Source organism: Columba livia, chromosome 19 (assembly GCF_036013475.1).
Source record: "Columba livia isolate bColLiv1 breed racing homer chromosome 19, bColLiv1.pat.W.v2, whole genome shotgun sequence".
Taxonomy (NCBI): Eukaryota; Metazoa; Chordata; class Aves; order Columbiformes; family Columbidae; genus Columba; species Columba livia.
Window position 1 is genome coordinate 3,683,487 of NC_088620.1, and position 23,969 is coordinate 3,707,455.

General features: G+C 53.3%; 1 protein-coding gene across 10 annotated transcripts; it reads left to right on the plus strand.

Annotated features, from left to right (window-relative positions):
• Window positions 1-12: 12 nt before the first annotated feature.
• SARDH (sarcosine dehydrogenase) lies at window positions 13-23,962 on the plus strand. Of its 10 annotated transcripts, none has more exons than XM_065035673.1 (23): window positions 13-837; window positions 2,439-2,543; window positions 2,620-2,800; window positions 3,481-3,802; window positions 4,408-4,586; window positions 5,121-5,300; window positions 5,877-6,000; window positions 6,137-6,237; window positions 7,196-7,300; window positions 7,776-7,905; window positions 8,900-8,986; window positions 9,091-9,181; window positions 10,651-10,792; window positions 12,379-12,462; window positions 12,838-12,951; window positions 13,484-13,622; window positions 14,165-14,278; window positions 15,794-15,941; window positions 16,367-16,460; window positions 20,710-20,872; window positions 21,199-21,367; window positions 21,715-21,850; window positions 22,748-23,962. In XM_065035673.1, exons 4-23 carry the CDS (start codon window positions 3,487-3,489, stop codon window positions 22,871-22,873), a joined length of 2,742 nt encoding a protein of 913 aa, XP_064891745.1. In that variant the 5' UTR covers window positions 13-837; window positions 2,439-2,543; window positions 2,620-2,800; window positions 3,481-3,486; the 3' UTR covers window positions 22,874-23,962. The 10 variants fall into 10 exon arrangements, with proteins under 10 accessions (XP_064891745.1, XP_005512979.3, XP_064891748.1 ...); XM_005512922.3 differs by having other exon boundaries at window positions 2,623-2,800; XM_065035676.1 differs by lacking the exon at window positions 13-837 and adding an exon at window positions 1,965-2,221 and having other exon boundaries at window positions 2,623-2,800.
• Window positions 23,963-23,969: the final 7 nt, after the last annotated feature.

Here is a 23,969-nt window from a genome sequence, read left to right on the forward strand (position 1 = left end):
TGGATCCTTTCTGACTGCTGTCATGAACTGTAAGTGTTCGTACCCCTTCCAAAACTCAGAACAAACCCTTCCTGCAGTGCCAGGCGCGGCTCTTTGCGGGGACATGATGCTGGAGCCAACTGTTTGCCTCTCGAGTTCCTTCTGCTGGTCTCCGGAGCAGCTGCCCCTCTGCAGTTGTCTCGCGTTCCTGGGGTTCCTCTCCCTGACATGGGGAGAGAAGGAGCGTGATTTCCCACGGCTTCCAGTCTCTCCCAAGTATCGTATTCCAGAATCCCGCACGCAGCAGCGTTTTCCAAAGCAATAAAAGAAGTTGCACAGTTGCTTATAAAACAGCTGAGGCATTGCTGGAGGTTTCAGCCCAGAGCAGGGATGTGATATGCCACTGTGAGCTGCCATGTCATTTAATTAATAATATTAATTTTTTTCTGCTTTTGGAGTCCTCAATGCTTCTCGCTTCAGCTTTCACTGGGTCAGCTGAAAGGGGCTGTAGCAATGAGCAGAGTTGTTTTACGTGGAGAAGCAGGACATGAGCTGGGCAGTAAGTTTTGGATGCTGATTTGGAAGCGTGCTGCTCATCAGGTATTTAGCCTTGGCTGAGATGATGACCCCAGCCTGGGATAAAACCTTTCACTACTTTTGCTCTTCAGTCTAAGGGAAGCTTTCCAACATGCACCGTGTATAAAACACCAGGTTTTGTTACCTGGGTGCTCTCCTGCCAGCGATGAGCATCAGCTCATCCCCGAGCGGGTCGGGCATCGCCCGTGGATGCCCCTGGTGCAACTGAGCTGCAAAAATGCGGCACTGGAGCCTGGAACCGACTGACGGCTGCAAGAGCAGGTAAAGGCAGAAATCTGCTTCTAGGTGAAGTCCTGGCTCTGGGGACATCCCTGTCACACCAGGGGCTGGCTCCTGGGTGGCAGCCAGTAACATTTAACCTTCGGGGGGTGGTTTGAGCTGGATTTGCTCGACTCTCTGGGTTTGCACCGATGGGGGCTGAAGCCTCGGGGATAAACAGGGCATTTATTTGCCCTGCCCAGCCACAGCCAGGTGCAGCTTTCCCAAGGGCATTAACAGGAAAATAAATCTGCAGCTGTGGCCAACGCAGTTGATGCAGCCCTGCACAGACCCTGGACAGAAAGATGCGCCAGTCCTGGGTTTTCTTTTTTTCCCTATAACAAATTTGGGCTGCAGTGCAGGGGAAAGGGCTCATGCGGGTGATGGGGATGGTATAGACTTGCAGGCTGGTCCACACAGTGAGCAGCTGCAGTTTTGCAGCATGCCTGACTAGTTCCTTCCCGTGTTAGTCGTAATGTTTTCTGTGACCTGGAAAACTCCAGCTGGCACATGCAAAATGCTATGCTTCTTTATTTTATATTTAATCTAAGAATTACAGGGAAAAGACTGAGCTGGCCTAGGCTTCCTCTATGTTGGACCGACCATCAGTGAAAATAACCACCTTCATTCCTGCTCTGGAGCTGCATCCCTGGAGCAGGGACTGAAATCACAGCTTCTTTCTCCACCATCAGTCCTGAGCTTGGTGAATGTCTCAGGCTCCTGAATGCACACTTGGGTTGTATTGTTTTAAGTCTGGCCTAACCCAAAGGTCGTATTTATAATTAGGACATACTGATGAAATGCTTTTGGCCTGTCAAACAGAAACAGCCCACTGCAAACAGGAGTTTAGACTTGTTTGCATCTCTTTGGTTATTTTGAGCAATTAGTCCGTGGAGAAGCCTGGAGGACCTGGGGCTCTTTCTTTAAAACTTAGAAACTGATTTTATCTTTGGGAAAAATGCTGCCTGAGACAAGGGGCTAAGTGCTGGAACAAACCAACCCCTTGGCTCCTATTCAAGCCCTTCCCAAACTGGGGGAATGTGGATGGAGAGTGGGTACCGCTGTGTGTTCAGTGTGTGAGAGCAGAGGTGCAGGGTGGTGGGGAGCAGCGGGGGCACCTTCTTGGGGTCACAGTGCTGCTGAATGCTCAACCCCAACAAAACACCATCCCTGGGCTACTCCATGGGGCTATGGGCAGGTGATCCTGCTCGGGGGATGCTGCAGGGACCACGATGCTGCTCAGACCCCAACCCCACCAACTGCCAGCCAAACCCGGCTCCACCCCGGCCCCTGTTCCTCTGAGATATCCAAATGAGGCCCTTCAGAGCCGCCTTTACAGAGCTCGCACTGCCCGCGTATCCTGCCCAAACAGGCCCTAATTTCAGGGGTGAGTCCTCGCTTTGAGCAAATGGGTCTGCCCTGGGAAATGTGTAAATGCATTTTAATTCTGCTCTTAAAACGTAAGCGCTGGGAACTCCGGCAGGAGGGTCAGATGGTGCCTTTCGTTGCTGTGTTTGCTTTCTGGCATCCAGCTGACGGCTCCCGCCAGCCTGGGAGGCTGCGAGTCCCCGCTGGCCCCAGCCTGGCTGTTTGTTCTCCGCCAGGCACCGAGCTGGGGAAAAAAGCAGCATTTTCCTCCCTGTTTTGAATTTCTCCACTCTGCCTGACTTTTTGTTCTTTGTGGAGAAGCAGCAGAGCCACCAGAAGCGGTAAGAAAGAGTTGAGCCCCTATTTCCCAGCTGGCTCTGCTCACCTCTGGTGCTGGTTAATGTTTTTTTTTTGCAGCAGGGGCTGAAGGGACGGGAAGAGGAGGAGGAGGAGAAGAGCATCGGAGGAAGGCAGGGGCCCCTCGGCCATCGTGACAGGGACAGCCAGCCCGGAGGGAGCCTCGTTGGTGAGTGGAACCCGACCGCGGGAACCTGCCGTGGGCTGTGCGAGAGACTCCCGCCGGTGTCACGGGACCCAGGTGGGACTTTGCAGCTTTGCTGGGCTTTGGGGGAACAGCGAGGGGACAGTGGGGGCTTTGGAGGCCACGTGGCAGCAAGCAGGGGGGGTCTCGGTGGGGTGAACCCCGTGGCAACCCCAGGGTTTGCGTGGGAGGGGGGCGGTGCTGACCTGCGAGACCCCCACTGCATCCCCTACTTGTGTACCCTAAACCATGCACCCGGAGCAAACCCTCTGCACAGGAGCTGGGGGGTCTGCAGGCAGAATCTGTTCCCGTCCCTCCCCAGTAGCCATTGCACTGCCCTCTTTTGATAGGGAGCAAAGCTTGTGCCTTCGTTGTGGCCAAACAGCTCCTGAAAACAAGGGGAAAAGAAAAGAAAGTGTATTTTGCAGGCATGAGCGAGTACAGGCGCTGCTGTGCCCTGTGCATTCCCAAGTCCCTTTTAAGTGAGGCCCCTTGTAAGGCTGTTTGGGAGCCGCACACGCCTGCAACTGGGATCCTGTTTCTCTGCTGGGAGGGGGTACCAGAGGGTCCCAGCAACTGCTCAGGGACATGCCCAGGGGCTCCCCCCAGCCACCCGGAGCTGCTCAGCCCCTTGCGCAGCACTCAGAGATGCTGCTCCCACCCAAACAGCGGTGAGCCCCCCCAGGCTGGCTGGGGGTCCCCTGCCCATGCCAGCGAAGTGTTTTTGGGATCTGCAGGTGGATATGTCCTACGTGAGCTGCGCCTTGCGGGCGGCCGCCCCCCGCTGCCTGGCACCCCCATGGAGAAACCCCCGGCCCCTGAGCAGCACAACGGGCCCCACTGCGAGGAAGAGCGTCCCGTACCAGAAGACGCTGAAGGAGGAAGGCTCGGGGAGCGGGGAGCCCAGCCGGCCCCCGCCGCCCTCGGCAGAGGTGGTGGTGATCGGGGGGGGCAGCCTGGGCTGCCAGACCACCTACCACCTGGCCAAGCAGGGGGTGAGCAGCGTGGTGCTGCTGGAGAGGGACCGCCTGACCTCGGGGACCACATGGCACACGGCCGGTGAGGCAGGGGGCACAGCGGGGTGATCCCTGGGGTGGCGGGTAGGGGGATGCTCATGGTTTGGGATGTGCTGTTGTCTGTGAAGCGGATCCATTGCAAAGATCTGGATGTACCGGAGAGTTTTGGCTCTAAATGTGGAGTATTTGGGGTTTTCTCATTTTCCTTTTAGTATAACTTTTTGTTAAGAAAACATGCCCAAAATTTTCCTTTTTTCAAAAAAAAGGTTTATATGACTATGGGAAAACTAAACAGTGTATTTCCACACCTTTTATTTTTTTTTTTCTTTAAGCCCATTTTCTTTGGCAAAGAGGAGGGAGCTAGAAGCATTTAATTCAAAAAGCTTTTTGAGAATTTTGTCTCTTTTGGAATAGTCTGCTCCAGAAACCCTTTTTTCCCTCCATTCATTTAATGCTCAAGGAAAGCAGAAATCAATGATTTGTAGCACTCTCACATCACCACGAGACGGAGCAAGAGCCCCAGCCGTGTGACACAGACCATGCCGGGGACAGCGGGGTCTCCTCTGCACCCCACAACAGGAGGGTGATGGAGCCGCCTGTCCCACCTGCAGGCTGTGTCCCCATGTGCCTCCTTGTCCCCCATCCCAGGTCTGCTGTGGCAGCTGCGTCCCAGCGATGTGGAGGTGGAGCTGCTGGCGCACACAAGGGATGTGGTGAGCCGGGAGCTGCCGGCAGAGACCGGGCTGCACACAGGCTGGGTGGAAAATGGGGGGCTCTTCATCGCCTCCAACAAGCAGCGCCTGGATGAGTACAAGAGGCTGATGTCGGTAAGGAGAAGCCCCTTGGTGTGTGTGTGTCCCCTGGCTGGGTGTGCTGCAGGAGGTTGTGAGTGTTTGATCTCAAGTGCAAGGGAGTAGGGCTGGGGGTCCCAGGGCTGTGGGATGTCCTAGGGTGTCTGGATGTCCCATCCTGGACATCTTCATCCCAGCTAGAGAACAGCAAGTGGCTGGGATTATGCTTCAGGGCACCCTCCTGGCGTCTGTAAAGCTGCTGAGATCAGATAGGCAAAATGCCAGCAAAGTAGGCAAAATTAAATCTAACCATGGATTTTTGCCCATTCAGATAGCGATAGCATCATTTTTCCAGCTGTGCAACCATCTTGTATGGGACTATGGGATCATATTCCCTGAAATCTGTGCAGACCATCCCACTCCATGCTGCGTTTCAGGCTTGCCTTGGGGCAGCAGTTACTTTATATGGGAGAGAAACATGTCCTGGGGTCTCCTCCTCCTCCAGCAGCAAGTGATGAGCAAAGCCTTTGCTGCCTGCTTGAGCTGCTGGTTTTCTTGCCCGGTTGGCAGCTGGGGAAGGTGTACGGTGTGGAGTCCTATGTCCTGACCCCAGCGCAGACCAAGGACCTGTACCCGCTGATGAACATCAACGACCTGTACGGCACGTTGTACGTCCCCAAGGACGGCACCATGGATCCAGCTGGTACCTGCTCAACTCTTGCCAGAGCAGCAACCGCCAGAGGCGCTACGGTAGTTCCTAATTACTCATTAATGCCTGTTGATCCTGGGAGGAGATTTCATCCTCTGCCTTCCCCATCTCCTTTCCCACTGGAGCAGAGCTACTCCTGCAGCATCAGGTCTTTGCCTGTTGTCCTGTTTGGCTTTGGGTCTCTTTGGGTCACAGCAACAAAGCTGTCAGGAGCCACGAGATCCAAGGAAAATACAGGATGAGAAGAAGACCTTTAGGAGCAAGAGGTAGCAGCACCCAAGGGAGTTTCCATGAAAAAGTGGAGGTTTTAGTGTCAGGTAACACAATCTGCTCCTCAAGGCAGGGTCTACCAGCCTTGGTGTGTTGTTTTGCTCAAGCATGTGTAAATATTATAATAAACATCCTCCACAAATGCAGGAGCACAGAGCAGCCATTTCAGCCTGAGGTTCAGGGAGGTGTGTTATTACCAGCAGTACCAGTAATTGCTGTTGGGAAAGGTGCCAGATGCTGGTTTGATTCACCTTTCCTAGGTTTGGGGGATGGATATCAAGCGAGGCAGGTTGTCCCACTGCCATGGTGACCCTGCTTTGACTCTGTTGCCCTTCCTCTGCCACCAGATCATTGAGAACTGCCCAGTCACCGGCATCCAGGTCAGAGCTGATGATTTTGGGGTGAAGAGGGTATATGCAGTGGAGACAGCCCATGGGACCATCCAGACGCCCTGCGTGGTGAACTGTGCAGGTATAGGTCACAGAGCATGGCAGGAAAGGGGGGTGGCTTTGCATCAGTCCTTGTCACACCCATCTGGCTGTCACCCCCCGACCACCGCAGGTCTCCTGGGGATAAGGAGAGCTCAGGGGGGCTGCTCTCTCCACAGGTGTGTGGGCGCGAGCGCTGGGCCGGCTGGCCGGGGTGCAGGTGCCGCTGGTAGCGATGCATCATGCCTACGTGGTGACCGAGCGCATCGAGGGCATCCAGGTCAGTCCGTGTGGCTGCAGATCCTCTGCTCCGGAGGCTTCTGATCCCCTTGCATGGATGGGATAAGACAGACACCCCTGGCATGCCCAGACCTGCCTGGCACCTCCCCCGGCACAAGTCTGTGCTGCGAGGTCAGGCTCTGCACCTGGGAAAGTGCAGAAGAATGAATTTTTGACACTGAGAGTGGTGAGAGCCTGGCCCAGGTTGGCCAGAGAGGTGGTAGATGAACCATCCCTGGAGACATCCCAGGCCAGGCTGGACGGGGCTCTGAGCAACCTGAGCTGGTGAAGATGTCCCTGCTCATGGCAGGGGTGGGAATTAGATGACCTTTGAAAGTCCCTTCCAACCCAAACCATTCTGTGCTTCAATGAAGTGCACACCCAGCAGCTTTTTCTCCTGGCAGGACTATCAGACTACCTTTAATAGAGTTGTATTTAATATTTAACTATGTTATGACTAGGAGGATAACTTTATTCATGTTTTTTTAATTTCTCAGTAGAACTGTTATAGAGTATCTGATGTGTTTGGTGTCTGACAGCAGCGTTCATAAAGATGTTGAACTCTTTCTGAACAAGCCCCAGTCCCCAGTGTGCAGAGGTAGAGCTCTCCAAGCATTTCTAAATGCTCCCAAGAAATCTGTTCCTGCCATTTGGCTGTGGAGAGTTGTTCAGGAGTTGAAGGAGACTCCATTCACTCAGGCAATGGGACTTTGAGGGTGACACGTTATTTAGTTTCCATCCCAGGTTTGTTGGAGCTGACCTGGGTGCCTTCCCCTTGGGGAACCCAACTTTTGGGAGCATCCACAGAGCCACTGCTGCTCCTCCCCATCCTTGTGGGTCATCCCAGACCCCCAGCTCATCCCTCTCAGGCTCTCTGGGGTGCAGCTGGGCCAGTGTCGGGGTCTCCCCATAGCTCTTGGACCCCTCTCACCTCTCTGCTCCCTCTCCCCATTTTTCAGAACATGCCAAACGTTCGTGATCACGACGCTTCAGTGTATCTCCGTCTCCAAGGCGATGCCCTTTCTGTGGGTGGATATGAGTCAAATCCCATCTTCTGGGAGGAGGTGAGCGGTGCCAGGAGGTTTTTTCCCTGGGAAAAGGAGCCAGGTTTTCAGGGAACCCACCTGAGAGGGGCTGGGCACAGGCATGAGCCCCTCAGCCCCTGGCTCCTGCAGGTACCAACGTCCGCACCACTGATGGAAATCCCAGAACAGCATCTTCCCTTTGGATCCATCTGGGGCATAGAAACAAGACGCAGGGGCAAGAGGAGTGAGATTGAGAGGGAGGCTGAGGGGATTTAGAGGCCACCCTGTGGTCCCTGCCCTGCTGCATCATCCCTTTATCCAGGTGCAGGTGTCTTAATTCAGACTCAGCCCCAGACCTTTGGCTTGGCTGGGCTGTTAGTGAAAAACCCAAAGAAACCACAATTTGCCAAGCAGTCTCTATTTGCTATAACCTCCAAGGCTGCCAGGGCTGAGAAATCCTTAAGCCCTCAGCTGTACTGTATTTTATGTCCCAATTCTTGTTTTGTACCTACAGGTATCGGAAAAATTTGCTTTTGGCCTCTTTGATTTGGACTGGGATGTATTCACACAACACATTGAAGGTGCCATCAACAGGGTGCCAGTGCTGGAGAAAACAGGCATTAAATCCACGGTCTGCGGGCCAGGTAACATGGCAGCGGTGGCACCGTGATGGCTGCGTCCCTCCGAGGATGATGTTGCTAGAGACGAGGGGAAATTTCATATTCTGGGGAGAAGAAGAACTCTTTGAAGGCAGAGAAAGTGTCTGTGGTCTGGCTGCAATGGTGTCATCTTCCAAGGGGTGGCATCCCAGGCTTATCTTAGGTGGAGAAATAGCTGTGGAGTTTATTGTCTTGGTCTGAACTGGGGGGTGGCTGGCACAGATTTACAGCCAATGTTGTGGCCACTGGCCTGAGGAATTAAGTGGCAGATTTTTTTCAAGCAATGGCCATTGTTTTACCACATGTTATCTTTTGTTATTATTTTTCCTATTTGCTTCTGGGCCGATGACATTAGATTTACCCAGATTTTACATCCCAGGCTGTCTGGTGTGGAGTTAATGCCCATTGCATCGCTGCAGCAGCAGCTGGAGGTGACGCCAACCATCGAACCTGAGCTCTGCACACTTGATTTGGCCCTGAAATCCACCACAGGCTGAAAAAAATAAATAAGAGACATTTGTGGTCAGGCTGGATGGGGCTCTGAGCAACCTGAACTGTTGAAGATGTCCCTGCTCGTGGCAGGGGTTGGGGTAGATGAGCTTTGAACCAAACCATTCTATGATTCTGTGATTTAATATGTGCCTGTGTGCATATATGTATAGTCACGCAAGCTTCTGAAACAAATATATGTATATATTTGTATGTATATTTGCTTCAGGAGCCTGCACAAGACACGTACGTGATGCTGGGCAGCCCAGTACCAGGAAAACCTCCCCTTTGGGTGCTGTGGCAGAGGCGCAGGTGGGGGATGCTGGAGCTGGGATGCTGGAAAGTGCTTGCTGTTAGTCCAGTTCTGGCCCCATCAACCTCTCTGGGAACAGTAGGAGGCCAAGACGAGCACAGGAAGCTGTAGGAACTCTGCTCCTGAAGTGTGTGATGTGTCCCCAAAACGCCTGTCCTGGTCCTCTCTGTCTTGTAGAGTCCTTCACAGCCGACCACAAACCGCTCATGGGGGAAGCCCCAGAGGTCCGAGGCTTCTTCTTGGGCTGTGGCTTCAACAGTGCTGGTAAGAGAGACCTGAAGGGATCCTGCCTCGGGCATCGTGTCCCGGGCAGAGCCGGGCACCCAGAGCCGTGCTTGGCCTCACCTGTGTCCTCACCTCTTCCCCAGGGATGATGCTGGGAGGCGGCTGTGGGAGGGAGCTGGCTCACTGGGTCATCCATGGGCGGCCGGAGAAGGACATGTATGGCTACGACATCAGGCAAGTCACCCACGGGCTCCTTCACTGACACCCCATGTCCTTGGGTGGTCCCTGGGAACAGGTTTCGAGGCTGGGCTGGGTGCTGGTGTCAGGAGTGGGTGTCTGGGCACCATCCGTGCCACAGCCTGTGTCCCTCCGAGGAGCTGGAATCAATTAGGCTCTATGGCTTTAATGAATTTACATGTGGGATTTATCTCATTTGCCTCATTTCACTTCTATGCAAACGGCTTCCATCAGACACAAGGAGATTGCAGTGATGGGAAAGGACAGGGTAATTATGTTTGGATTTTGTTGTTGTTCAATTAGTTCCATGCCTAATCCTCTAAGTTAATAATTGGGGGTGATGATTTCAACAGCAGAAAGATTAGCTTTCCCCCTGGTCTGCAGCACAACATGGGCCGGGAGTTTTGATGATGCAGATGTTGGCTCTGTAATTGCTTTTGACTTGCTTGATTATATTAATATTTGATTGGTTTGGGGCTTTATTGTAGGGCTGCTAGTGACAGCAACCACCTTGTCGGGGACAACGCTTTTAAAATCATGTTGTTTTAGTGGCAAATACCACATTGATTTGGGCTGGGAGAAGAGAGCAGCTGGTGTTGGTACCCACAGATGGGCCAAGCCTGGGAAGGAGAAATCCATGGGCTGGTTTGGCACAACCGCAGCCATCACGGAGCTGAGCTGTGCAAGGGGACCCCAGTCCCAAGCATCCCCTGTATCCCATCTGCCCCATCATCAACCTGTGTCAGTCCTATATATATTTTATTTTCTTTTGGTGACAATTACTAAGCTTTTCTCAGCACCCAGGGAAGCTGAAAGTATTGTTTTAAAGGGTCCTGTAAATGACATTTTGTCTCGCCTGCTGCCTGCCTCTCTTTCTTCAGCTCCAGGAAAGGTGCTGCTGGTACCCGGGGCTGCTGTCCCTGAGTTATATTCTCTGGTAATAACAACCCAAGTGTGTGCTGAGCTGGCACATTCCTTCAAAGAGATTTTCTGTTTGAAAGATGAAAATATGTCAGACAAATTTAAAATGCTTCAAGTTTTATTTACATTTCAGGCTAGGCAGAACTTGATGAAAAATGTAAGGAATATCCAGGGCTTTTTCCCCCGGGTTTACACCCGGGCTGTGCGTTGGGCATGATTTGAGGCCGGCCTCACGCTGAGGCAGAGTACAATTAACCTCAATTCTCGTCTTTTTAAATATTTCCCCCTCCCAGCGGGGCTATTCTGCTCCCAGTTGCTCTGGGGTCGATGTGCCTGGTGTGAGGCTGCGGAGCGGGGTGGGGGCTACAGCACAGCCAGCACCAAGCTCCCTTGGTTCCTCTGTTCTCCTACCCATTAAACAGCTGCAGAAATACCAATTTTACACCGCAGCAGCTGCATCCACATCTGGCTGTGGCCAAGAGGGCCATGCCTGCCGGAGGAGGCTGGTGGGCTCATCCGCATGCTCCCCTCTCCCTGCCTTCCAGAAGGTTTCACCGCTCCCTCACCGACAACAACCGCTGGATCCGGGAGCGGAGCCACGAGTCCTACGCCAAGAACTACTCGGTCGTCTTCCCGCACGACGAGCCGCTGGCAGGGCGCAACGCCAGGAAGGACCCGCTGCATGAGGTGAGGATGCACGTCCCATCCCGGGCTGCCACATGGGGAGCAATGGGAGATCCTGGTGGCACCCTTGCAGCGAAAAAGGGGTGGCAAGGAGCAGCCGCAGCTGGATCGCTCCCCAAGGCAGCGTTTTGCATCCGTGTTTCCACCCCTGAACCCCAAAGCTCGCTGGGTGCGTGATGTGAGGGTGCCGAGGCAATGGACAGTTTATTGGTAGAGATGCCAAGCGTTATTGTAATATTTAACTTGGCAGATATGGTTTAAGAGCCCGGTGATGGTCTCGGGGCAAGGGAACGGTGGAGAGAAGGGTTCAAAGGCTAATTTAATCCACTGCCAGCCCAGCTCAGGGGCAGACATGAGGGCTGTGGGGTGCTGGCTGCCCCTGGTGATCTCCTGCCCCCTGCTCACCGTGTCTTGCTCACAGCTCAGCAGCAGCTTTTCCTCCTAAAAACAGCATCTTGCAATGCAGAGCGAGGCCGGGACACGAGGAGGGATGCGGGAAGAGTGGGGAGCAGCTGTTTTGCCAGCACCCCTATAAGTCCTGCTGGTTTTGCTCCCTGGAGCTGCAGCCGGGGCTCCTCCCTTTGCCAGCTGCTTCCTTGCATAAATCTTGATAGGCGAATGCTTTCAAGATGCAGCACTTGAGAAAATTATCAGTTTCCAGTGGTTTGCTGCACCAGCAGCATCACTGCTGCTCAGAAGCTCCAAAATCACCCAGGGTGACCTGGGGCTGGTGCCTTGTCGCACCTTGTCAGTGCTGGCTCCAATCCCAGCCTCAGCAAGGAGCAGACACAGTTTTAAAGCCCATTTCTTCTTGTCACCAATTCACATCACACCATTCCCCTGCCGGTGGAGAGCAGCGGCTCAAGCAGTAAAACAGACATCCCTCCCGCTGTCCCCCGGTGTTTGGTTGACAGCTCAGTTGTTTTCTGTCACCGAGGATGCAATTTATTTTTTAATAGCATGTCTAATAAGCGATGCCCATTTGACTGACAGCCTGGTATTTATACACGCAGCACAAGAACATGTGCTGTGTTTTATAAATAGGCACTGAATCATTGCTGAAACGTTCAACAAAATCTATTCTTCTTCTGAATAGAGGCACCAAACAAAAATATCTTAATGGATCCCTAATTAATTGCATGCAGAGAGATTTTCCTGAGAGCACAGAGGAGGAATGAGAAGGTTGCCGTATAAATCTTAGATGTTATTATATAATTACTCTTGCAAGCATGGGGGGGAATCTTGCTCTCTGGGTTTAGCATCTTTCGGTCAGTAATTCATGCATCGTAGCACAAGGTTTGGTGGGGAGCACAGCTGGGCTGCCAGATTCCTGGCCATGGGCTGCTGTGGAGACAAATACCTTTCTCAGGGACAAAAACATCAGGCAATTTGCAGGCAGCTGGGGTTTGCCACTGTTTTAAAAGATAAACTGCAGAGCTGATTGTGGCTGCTGATAGCCAAAGGCAAGGGGTCACAAGTCTTGAGCACACACTCAAGAAAGGCAGCCTGGGCAATGCTCAAAAAGCAGTGAAAAGGCGCTTTTTTTTTTTAACCATTTGTTTCTATTTCTCTGGCTTCACTTTGCGTAGGAGCTGCTGCGCCAGGGCTGTGTTTTCCAGGAGAGACATGGCTGGGAGAGGCCAGGCTGGTTCAGCCCCGGGGGGGCAGCTCCGGTAAGCACAGCACCCCAAAACGGGTCCGTAAAAGCTGTTGGGCTTTAACTCAGTGTAATGGTGACAAGAAGGAGATCCGTGTGTGCATGTTGTGTTCGTCTGTCTGCTTGCAATGCCCCCAAATGAGAGGCACTGATCTCATTTCTATATATTGATGTCATTTCTATATATTGAAAAGCAGCGGGCAGGGCTGCTGGGGTGGGAACCCGTCACTGTGGGTGGGGATGCTGGGGTGGGACCCATCACCGTGGGCAGGTCCTGCATGGACCTCTTGCCTCTCCCAGCATGGGGTAAACGTGCCTGGGAGCAGCCCCTCTTCTTCAGCCTCATGTTGTCTTCCTCAATACCCCCTGTCCTCTTGCTGACCCCCTTCAGGTCCTGGATTATGACTACTATGGTGCATATGGCCGGGAGCGCCACGGGGACTATACTTACAACCGGCTGCTGGGGGACGAGTACACCTTCGATTTCCCCCCTCACCATGACATTGTGAGTCATGCCCCCCTAGCCAAAACCGCTGGGCACATCTGGAGCCGGGGAGATTTGAGGCAGCAGAGCCTGTGCCACACCGCTGCTCTGGGAGGTGTTTGTGAGGCTCAGAGGGAGGGGAAGCTGCGAGCTTTGCCCAAAACTGGGGAAAATGTTCCAAAAAGATTTAGAGAAATGCACAGTTTGTGCTTGGAAACAACGATGGAGGAACCTTGGGAATTTCACTGCTGCTTCCCAAATGAAAAAGTTGAGACCAGCTTAGGGGAGATACCCGATGTGATAAAATTTATTATTATTGATAACTATCACTGTATTTGTGACATAAGGAATGGAACTGAGCATACAGGAAAGTCTGTTGAATTTGCTCCATTTAATACCTGATTTTTCAGGAGTGTTTTGAAGCCTTACAACCTCCAAAGGCACCAGGCGAGTTCTCTGGTGTTTTTTTTTCTCACTACGTAAATGGTTTTAATATGCGCCTCCCTTTGGGGAGTGAGAATAAGGCACGACTTTGCGTTTCCTTTCATTGTAGATCAAGAAGGAATGTTTAACGTGCAGAAATGCGCTGGCGCTCTTCGACATGTCGTATTTTGGGAAATTCTACCTGGTTGGTCCTGAAGCAACCAAAGCGGTGAACTGGCTGTTCACAGCCGACGTGAGCAAAGCACCAGGTACCGGCTCAGCCCCCTATTCTGGCCGCATTCTACCTCTGCCAAGCGCTGCCCTGGGAAATCAAATCTCACAGCAAAACAAACCTGGGACACAAATGGGCTTTTCTTTTAAATGCTGCTTTGGCAGAGGGTGTGGGAAGCGTGTGACAGTGATTTCTGTCCCTGTCCTCACCGGGGGCTGCGTTCTGCTCTCATTCACACAGGAACTAATGAGCTGGGGTGTGATGGAGGTCTCACCCTCTGGAAATGTGATGGGGACTGGAGTAAATCAAGCACAACCCTCACCAGCTGCAGTTCACATGGGGAGAAGCTGCCCCTTCTTTGGGGATGGGGTACAGCTTATAGCATTTCCAAGGATGCAGTTTCAGCTCCTCTCACAGATCCCAAGGGGATAAAGCCCAACTCCTTCCTGGTGCTGGGACATCCAGGGTCCATCAGGGCATCTCCAGGCAGTGGCAGCTGACGTAGCGATGAGGATAAGTTTCCCTGCCACACTCTGCCAGGGCCAGCTGATGGGCAGCGCTGCCCATCTCCTTCCCCAGGCTCGACCGTGTACACCTGCATGCTGAACCAGCGGGGTGGCGTGGAGAGCGACCTGACCGTCAGCCGGATCAGCCCTGGGGACCCAGCCTCCCCCCTAGCCCCCACCTTTGAAGGTAAGAGCCCTGAACATGGGGATGCTGGAGGCAGGTGCGATTCTGCAGCTACTGTGGGCCTGGGGGGGATCTCTGGATAGATTTACCCCCTGGTAATTCAGCCCCCAGCCTCTCCTGCTGCCTTTTTCAGCTGCATCAATGCACACAAAGACCTTTCCAGTCCTGGGGAGCTGTGGTGGCTGATTCGGGGCTGACAGTATCTCTTCCTTCTCAGCCATGCTTGGGAGTGATTGCATTTACCTAATAACAGCCACCTGGCTTTTTCCACCTCCACCCTTCGATCCCTGTAACCCAATTATCCCCCTTGTCCCTGGGGCCCTGCAGTGCTCATTGGCATTATTGGGTTTGTCCAGCCCCGGCTGGCGGCTCTGACCTCTCCCCAAGTCCTTATCAGCTGCAATAAAGAGGAATTGAAATGGAGCAGAGCAGCCAGCCCAGAGGGCAGAAATGGCATTAGGCAGTGGCAGCAGAGCAGGAGGACACTGAGCTGGTCGCTGGGGCTGCCACCAGAATGGAGGTTTGCACTGGGATGGCCAGTGCCTGCAGAGCCCTGTCCCCATGCGGTGTCACCCTTGGAGATGCTGCGTGGAAGGGAGCAACCCCTGGGGCGGCGGGTGTTGTGGGATTGATGGGTGTTTTGGGGATGATGAGTGTTGCAGGGACAATCTCACCATCTTTGCCCCGACGTGCTCAGGTACCAGTGAGCAATTCCCTCCCCATGGGCGATTCCTGCATCCCTCTTGTCTGGGATGCTGGCGGGATGCAGAAGGGTGACGGGAAGCGGATGGCAGAGCTGCAGGGTTTGTCAGGCGATGGAGGAGTTTAATTGCAGCAAAGTCTATTTTTCCAATTACAGTAGGTGGCTGCACTTATTATCATTATGACAGATTATCAGAGAGCAATTTTGTAGTGGCAGGAAAGAGAAGAGGAAGATTGATTGCGTATTAATCGGCTCCCAAAACCCATCCTGGGGATTTTTCCACCCAGGATTGCTGACAAGGTGGAATTCCTCCTCATATACAGTGCAGCCCCTGCCCTGGTTCTGGTCTGGTTACTGAAGCCCTCCCTGCTCCCATTGGCAGTTCCAGGCTCCCTCTGCACTTTGGTATTCACTCTGTACTGGGACTAAAGAGCAGATGCTTTTGCTGTTGGTCTCAAGGGACGAAGAGTTTTTTTCTCTTCCCTTAATGCTCACACACACACAGGCACCTTCAGGGCTCAAACAGCTTTTTTGGCTTTTCCTTCTTTCAGGTTTTTAACAGTCATTTGGTTTTCACTGTGCTGAGCACCACAAGTAAAAAGCAGTGTGGCTGTTAGCAGAGCCCCTGAGCCCTCCCTTGCCCCAGCACTATTTAAATCCCCCCCTTTTTTGGCAGTCCCCCCAGGGTGTGCAAGCTGGAGAGGCTCAGGGCTGCAGCTCAGCCTCTGGAGAGCAAAACCAGTCCCCAGCTGAGCTGGGCATCATCCCAACCTTATGATCTCGAGCCTCAAAATCTGCCGGGGGGTGTCTTCCAGGGGATGGCTACTACCTGGCTATCGGTGGGGCTGTGGCTCAGCACAACTGGTCGCACATCACGTCTGTGCTGCAGGACATGAAGCTCCAGTGCAAACTCCTCGACTGCTCGGAGGAGCTGGGCATGATGAGCATCCAGGGCCCCCTGAGGTGGGTGTGGGGAAAGTGTCGTGGCCCCCTCCTTGCACCCTGATGCCTGGCTGATGGAGGGGCGCTGGGATGGATAGATGGAGGGATGGATGGACAGATGCAGGCATGGATGGAGACATGGATGGCGGGAGGAATGCAGGGATGGATCGGGAGGTGCTTCAGACAGAGGGCAGATCCCTGTGTTGGGCAGGGGTAGGTGTGAGCCCTGCGGCACCGGGTGATGGTCTGGATGGAGTAACACTGTTTGCTGGGGAATTTGCATTTCTTTCGAGGCTCTCACAGCATGGCATATTGCCCACATCAGCTCCTGTTCAAAGAGTGAGGTCTGTCTTGCCAACAAGACAAAGAAGCAAGTTTTAGCAATAGCCTGAGCAGGCTGGCGAACTTCATCCTTTCACCACGGCCAATTTGCTGTTTCCCCACAGCCGCGTTGTCCTCCAAGAAGTGCTCGACACCGACCTCAGCAATGAAGCCTTCCCCTTTTCCACCCACAAACTTACCACGGCTGCGGGATGCACGGTAGGATGGGGGCAGCCCCTCCAGCTCCTTGGGGACCTCTGTTCACTGGGATGACCCACCAGCCTGCACAGCTGAGCATCCTCTGACAGTGAACCCATCTGCCTCCACATTGCTGCAGTGGGCAGCTGGGCGGTTTTGCTGGGGATTTTTTGTTGGAAAAGGCCAAAAACTGGGGTGTTTTCTTTCCTGCCAGATGCCAGCCTGCTCTCCCAGCCCAGGCTGAGCTTGGGGAAGAGACGTGGTGACTTGTGGCTTTGCAGCAATGTCAGAGGAACAAGAGATTAGGAGCAAGCACTGGTGATGGAGAGATTTATTTGACACTCCAGATCCCCTCCTTTTCCCCCTACTCACAAAAGAAACAAGATTTAGTGTAAAATGTGTCAAGTACTGGCAGTAAGGGGTGGGCAGCCTGCGGAGCCGCTGTATTTGATCACGGGAGAATCCTGACAACCTTAAGCTTTCTGTACAAGCGCAGATTCATCCTCTGTTTGCCCAGACCTCAGGACTCACGTCAGCGGTTATGCAAGAAAAGCAGAGAAATGGTGACGCTCTGTGCTAACACCTCGGGCTGAGCCCCTTGGTGTTGGAGCGAGGGGGCGAGAAGCTTTTGTTGGGGATAGTGTTGCAAAGGGCTGGATCGGTCCCCGAGGTTTGCTGGGAGGTTTCGCGGTGCTGTCTGCTTGGTTGGGCTCCTCTGTCTCTCTTTGTGTGAGACAGCAAGAAAAGCACCTTAAATCTCTCTTGCACTTCATATGGCAAAGATCAACATGGTGTGAAATTATCCCTGTGGAAAGGGGGTGATGGCAGCTCTCTAGGGAGTTTTGTCATGTGTGAAACTGTTGGTTTCACCTGCTTGAAACATCCCAAATGGAAGAGTTGGTGACCACGAAGTGTCATTTTGTCAGCATTCTGGGAAAACCTGCTGTTGGCAAAAGTTTTGGTACGCGGGAAAAGCTGTTGCAAGTTTTGCCTTGGTTTCTTATTGATGTTTCCCCCATATAAAATATTCCTTCTGTTGCAAAAACACCTCTTTGGGACAAGGGGTAGGGTTTGTACCCTGGCCTTCCATGGGAAATCTGGGGAGGGATTGTTCCCAGCACATCCCTGTCCCACAGGAGGGACCGTCCTGGGTGTTTGTTCCATCTCTCGGGCTGGTGTGTGGTGGGAGACGAAGGGGATGAAGTTGCAGTGATAAATCTTATAGAAAGGCAGCAGGAAAACAGGGAGCCGAAGGCAGGCTGGATATTAGTGAAATTGTGTTAAGCCACACACGGACACTTTTCATTCGGAATTAAAGTGGCTTTAATTTGAATGCAGCTGGTTGCTGAAGGGGTTGCTGCGAAATCAAATTAAGGCTACTTGATTTGTGAGCAAGAGCCTAGCCAAGGTTTAGGGTGGTTTAACTAAGCCACAGATTTTGCCCAACAAAGATTAATCCCCCAAACCATCACCATCAGTGTGTCCTGTGCTCCGGATGCCAAAACCCACAGTGTGTCCAGTGTCCCTTGTGGGGACAGTGGCAGGGGGGACCCAAAGGCCAATCTGTTGCTGCAGGTTGTCCAACATGTTGCATTTTAGTCTTCACCAGTGAGTTATATCCTCCCCTGTCACGCCTGTAGGAAGCTGATAACATCTCATAATAATCTACTTGTCCCCTGGGAAAGGTGTAGAAATGTTCCCATCTTCAAGAGCGTGATTAGTTTATTTACATTTCACTTCGAGTTTATAAAAAATAATCCAGTCCTGCTTGGAAGAAATCGCTGATTGGAATTTTGTGGCTCCTTTTTGGTGTAAATGCCCTGACTGCTGCTGGGGCCCTTCAGGATGTCACCTCCCTCGGGTCCCCGCCACACAATGAGCGCTGGGGACTTTATCTCACGCTGAAATTGGAGTGGGAGGGTTTCTCAGGACAGCAGGCTGAAGCCTGTGCTGACATTATCGCCTTCCAGGGGGCTTAAACTGAACCTAACATCTTTAAAAAGTTATTGCTGAGATTTTCAGGCATTAACTCAGTAGCTGAACAAAATCAGCTGGAGTGAAAGGAGAGCGCCAGCAGAGTTAATGACCCTGGAAATTACCGATTGGTTTGTGAGTTTATATATAGCGTCTCTCATTGTATTGAACAGCAGAGAAAGGTCCCCCTTTGAATTTCACTGCTGGATACAGGCTAAAGTTCAGGTTTTCATTTTCTAGACTTTTTCAAATGCTTTTGAATTGCTGCTGAAAGACCTGGGAATTGATGCTATTTCGTAGCTCTGGTTGAAATCTAACAGAAAAACCTGTTCCTAGGGGAATTTAGAAGGAAGCCAGCAGTGGGGGCTGAGCCCAGCCCTTGACATCCCCCTTGGGCTCTGTGGTGATGCAGCCCCCAACTCCTGCCTGTGCAAAGCTGGTGCCTGGCACCCCATTTTTCCTGAGAATACCTGTTTTTGGGGTGCGTTGCTCTGCCTCACCCCTCTTGCCCGGATGCTCGCCTCCTCAGAGCTGCAGTGATTTGAGGGGAAGTTTCTCCCGGGAGCAACTTGCTCCTGGAAGTAAAGTGCACTTTAGCTGCAGTGCTGGCTGCTGAGCCGCAGGCAGAGTTAATGAGCTGGGAAGTTGCCCGTCAATTCCCAGAGCATCTTCTGCCGCGATGAAGACAGTAGCTGGCTGCAGCAGCTTGATCCCGGGCTGTTCCCTAGTTAGGTGACACCTTTGAGCAGAAGGAAGAGCTTCCCATGTCTGTGCACCTCGAAAAGTGATTCCCGGCTTTGCACTTTGTGGCTGGGGCAGGGACTGGCTCCCCAGCGTGTCTTCTTGTGAGAAGCCTCAAAATAAATTCCAAATATCTGTGGCATTCCTTCCTCCTCTCCACTTCAGTTGTAAAGGTTAAGGGGTCTTAATAGCTGCCTTAAACTCTGCTTGAGGACATTGTTTCTGCAGTGCTGGTAGAGCAAGGGGGTGATGGAGGAAGTGAGGATGGATTTGGATTCTGAGATATCTCCCACTAGCCATCCTCACAGCTGAGAGCCCGGGCACCCCTTTGGTGCTTCTGATGCCTGTCGCTTTGGGCAGCCACTGCTGTTGTCTGGTGTTTGTACCTGGGGTTAGAGAGCACAGCTGAGACCAGCTCCAGGTTGTAGTAAGAGCTCAGCAAATGTCCAGATGCAGCTCCTGCCTCCACAGCATCCAGAGCCAGCGCAGGCGAGACAGCCCCAAAGCTGCTGAGCCAGACAGAACCAGCCTGGAAGTCTCTTCCTAGCTGAAAGCTGCTTTTTTATTTATTTTTTTATTTTTTTTATACTGCAGATCACAATCAGGCATGAAACTGAGTTAATCTCTCTCCCAAAGCGAGGTATGCATTTGCAGTTGATGTGCATCCAAAGGGATGAACCAGAGGGATGTTTGTGGGGGCAGAGAAATCCAAAGGGATGAAGCAGAGGAAAACGCAGCTCAGGCTCGAGAGGTATCTTTAGGGAAGGTGCCCAAGCTGGGGTGTCCCCAGCCAACCTGGAAAGCTTTGGGAATGCAGACTGTCTCAGTGGGGACAGCAGGAGGATGCAGGCAATCCTGCCTGGGCGAGAAGCGGAGGGGATATGGGCAGGGCAGTCCCAGCACAGCCGGGAGGTTTGTGTCCCTGGAGTGCAGGCAGGCAGGAGGTCTCCAAGGAGAAGGCTTACCCAGAGAAACATTAAATCCCCTGTGCTGATCTGCTCATTCCTCTTCGGAGCTTTGTGCGTTCGGTGTAGAGCTGCTTTGGCAGCAGAGAGTCATGCTCTGGGGTACAACCTGCGCTGGGGGAATCCTGAGCATCCCCCTGGGATGAGCAGGCACAGATCGGGGTGCTGGGCTGAGCCCCTGCCTGGGACCATAGGGATTTTGGGTCCCTCTGCCATAGGAGCACCAGCCCAAGCAGGGGGCATCCCCAAGGGGACAGCAGCCACAAAGTACCCCAAAGCAGGAGAGTCCTGTTGGGGACTGGCTTCCCCATCTGACAGGCTGATTTAGAGACATACAGGGCTGGGGCTGCCCATGGGATTTCTTCCCTGGTGTTGATGAATCAGCAGAGGGAGACAAATGCCCGGCTGGAGCATCATGTCTAACCCTAGCCTGGGATCAGTGGCTGAAGGATGCTGCATGCAGCCACTTTCACTCACTCACCATCCATTCTGGGCACTGCCGATAGCTGGGGATGGAGGGGCTCAGGGGAGCTGTTGTTTTGAGGTGCCCAGCGCCACCACAGGAGTGTTTGGCCTCTTGCCTTTCACAGGTCCGTGCCATGAGGTTGTCGTTTGTCGGCGAGATGGGCTGGGAGCTGCACGTGCCTCGGGAGGACTGCGTGAAGGTTTACCGGGCGGTGATGCAGGCGGGTGCCCGGCATGGCATAACCAACGCCGGCTACAGAGCCATTGACAGCCTCAGCATTGAGAAAGGTTTATTGCTTTCCTTACAGCACACTCATTGCTTTGCCTCCAGCCAGGGGACCAGGGTAAATGTTTTTTTTTCCAGCTTCAGGGGTGGGTTAGTGTGACTGGAGATCTGGCAGCTACTGGCAGAGATGCTACTGGTCCCAGTGCTCCTTGCTGAGACTTGCCTGCTATGGGCTTCTCTCCAGGGTTCTTTGTCCAGGGCCAAGTGAATCAGGAGCGACAGGGGTGTCCAAGAGACAGGGATGATGTCTTGGTCTCCTGATGCTGCTCACCCTGGGCTTGCTGCCATGGCAGGGAGAGGCTGGCTGACCCACGGTTGCTCTCTGCAGGGTACAGGCACTGGCACGCAGACCTGCGTCCCGATGACACCCCGCTAGAAGCAGGCTTAGCTTTCACCTGCAAGCTCAAGTCCAGCATCCCCTTCCTAGGCCGGGAGGCTGTGGAGGCTCAGAAAGCCAAAGGCATCTTCCGCCGCCTCGTCTGCTTCACCACCGAGGAGTGAGTACCACTGCCAGCTCTGCACCCGACGCCCTGGGACGAGCATCTTCACCCACCCCCATGCATCCTGCGCCCAGGCACACACGTGGAGCTCAGTTGCAAGCCAGCTCGGCTGTTTTCCATGCTCTAATTCCATCTCTAATTTAAATCCCACCGCGAATTCCCTGCTGGATGTTTAATGGGAGCTGGAAGCGGTGTGACGGGGAGTGGGTTGATCTTGTTTCACCCAGAACAGCAGGCGGTTTTGCAAATGGGGCTGGGCAGAACCAGGGTCCCCCCAAGCCCCCCCGCCATGTGGGGTGCTGCCGTGGGGCTTTGCTGACGGTGGCTCTGCCTTGGCCTTGCAGCAAGGTGCCGATGTTCGGCCTGGAGGCGATCTGGCGGGACGGCGAGGTGGTCGGCCACATCCGTCGGGCAGACTTCGGATTTGCCATTGACAAAACCATCGCCTACGGCTACATCCGTGACCCCGCAGGGGGCCCGGTGAGTACAGACCCCCCGGGAATGGCTGTGTCCCCTTGCCCACGGTGGGGGCTTGCTGGGGGAAATTGTGGCACTGTTTTGGTTTAGCAGCCATGTGCACAAGCCCATTGCAAACCTGCTGTTACCTGGGGAGCACGATGGGGCAGCCCCTGGCACTTGCTGCAGCTGGTGGCGAGATTGGTGTCACCGACAGTCACTCTGCAGGGCCTCGGTGATGCTTTCCAGCCCAAGCGCTGCCTTGGATGTTAATTGCAACCGAGTAATTGCAGCAGTGAATTAACTTATGTTATAGGGAGCAATGGCCAATAGGAGCACAGCAGGCTCTTAATTAACCCTGGGAGACTCCTGGATAGTAAATTACATGTCCTCATTAAGCAGTGCGCTGTAGACAGAGGCCAGGGAATGCGTGTGGGGACAGAGGGCTGTGGATCATGTCCCCAGGGTCTCTCCCCATTCTGAACCAGGGGCAGTGCATCTGCTCGTGCTTTCAGCCTCTTGCTCGCCTTGATTTTTAATCCTGCATCAGTGCAAGACTCACAGGTCAAGCAGTTTTGTGTTCCAGTTGCCTCCTCAGCCTCTGGGGACCACCTTTTCTCCCCACAGCGAATGTTCTCCCATAGAGCTCCTTTTTCTGGGAAAAACAACCAACCAACCAACAACCTCCAAAAATATTAACTATTGCATTCTTTTTTATTTTTCAGCCAAGTGCTTTTAAAAATCTATTTTCCTCCTCTCTGTCCATTCTCCTGGGGTGGCAGAGCTGGGTTTTCTGCAGAAAGCAGATCTGCGGGGGGGTGTGAGAGGCTGCCCAGCGATGGAGGGGGAGTTGGAGGGGGGGCTGGTGCCCCACGGGTACCTGGCAGCACCAGGGGGTTCAGCCGTGGCTCTGCCTTGCAGGTCTCACTGGATTTCGTGAAAAGCGGCAGCTACCAGCTGGAGCGGATGGGGGTGACGTACCCTGCCCAGGCACACACCAGGTCCCCATTCGACGCGGACAACAAGCGAGTGAAGGGGTTTTACTGATCGCATGGCAGCGGGTGCTGTGGGTGCCGGGATGGGGAGAGGGAAGATGCCGTCAGGAGCTGCCGCTGAATTCCCAGCCCTCGGGTGCCCCAGCTGGCTCCAGGGTTTGCTGAGAGAGCCAGGCAAACATCTGCAATGAACTCATCAAGCAAATTTGGGTCGAATTAGAAGGGAAGAGGAGGAAGAGATTCCAAAAAGTGCAAAGATTTTGTTCCTGTGTTTTCTAAATGAAGCAGTACCACCACAGCAATAATTCTTTTCCATGGGTTAATTGGCCTGAAAACAGTGTTTTGCTTGACTGCAAATGAAGTGGTTTCAATTTCTGACTTTGCTGGAAACTCTTTCCCCCAAAATGTAGTTTCACGCTGCCTGGAAATGAATTTTTTTTAAACTAAGTCTGCTGTTAACACAGCTGTATCCTCCAAACCTGTCGTCACTCTGGTCCCTTGCTGTGTCTCTCCCTGATCTGACGGGTGTCATGTTGTCCCGTCTGTGCCCTGGGGACCCAGTGCTGGGGTGGGAGCACTTGGGGGGCACAGAGGGTGCAGGGCTCACGTCGTGGATGCTGTGCCTGCTGCAGGGTTCTTCTGCACCCTGACATCATTTGCTTTACCCCAGAGGTTTCCAGGCATGTTCCTCCCACCTCTCCAAGCACAGGTTCGTCCCTCCGTCCTGTTTTGTCCCGCTCACAGCTAGAGCTTCAGGTCTGGCTTTGGCAAAATCCTTTCTTATGGCTCCAAAGGTGCCCTTTGAAAATTCAAGCCTGGGGTGCAAGATGTTCAGTTGCTGCTTCGATTTTGTTGGTGGTGCTCACGTGCTGCCTCAGTGTGTGACGGATGTGTGGAAGGTGGGGAGGGTTGATCCTCCCCATACCTGAACGATGAGCATGTCTGTTCGTGGGAGGGTGAGAGCCAAGGCAAGTCCCAGTTTTTGGGAGCATGTCATTGCCCAGGGAGCTCTGCCAGCCTGCGCTGGCCCTGAGTTTGAAACAAGGAAAACACTGTGATGCTGTACGGCCCCTCGATGCTTAACTGAGGAGACATTCTTGTGTTTGTGCCTCAGCGAATAAAAGAAACTCCTGGAGGCAAATGCTGTC

Coding starts and splice junctions, on each gene's coding strand:
- SARDH (XM_065035673.1), top strand. CDS start 3,487: ATGTCCTACGTGAGCTGCGCCTTGCGGGCGGCCGCCCCCCGCTGCCTG. Junction 7,301..7,775: donor ATCCCATCTTCTGGGAGGAG/GTGAGCGGTGCC, acceptor TTGTACCTACAG/GTATCGGAAAAATTTGCTTT. Junction 7,906..8,899: donor ATCCACGGTCTGCGGGCCAG/GTAACATGGCAG, acceptor TCTGTCTTGTAG/AGTCCTTCACAGCCGACCAC.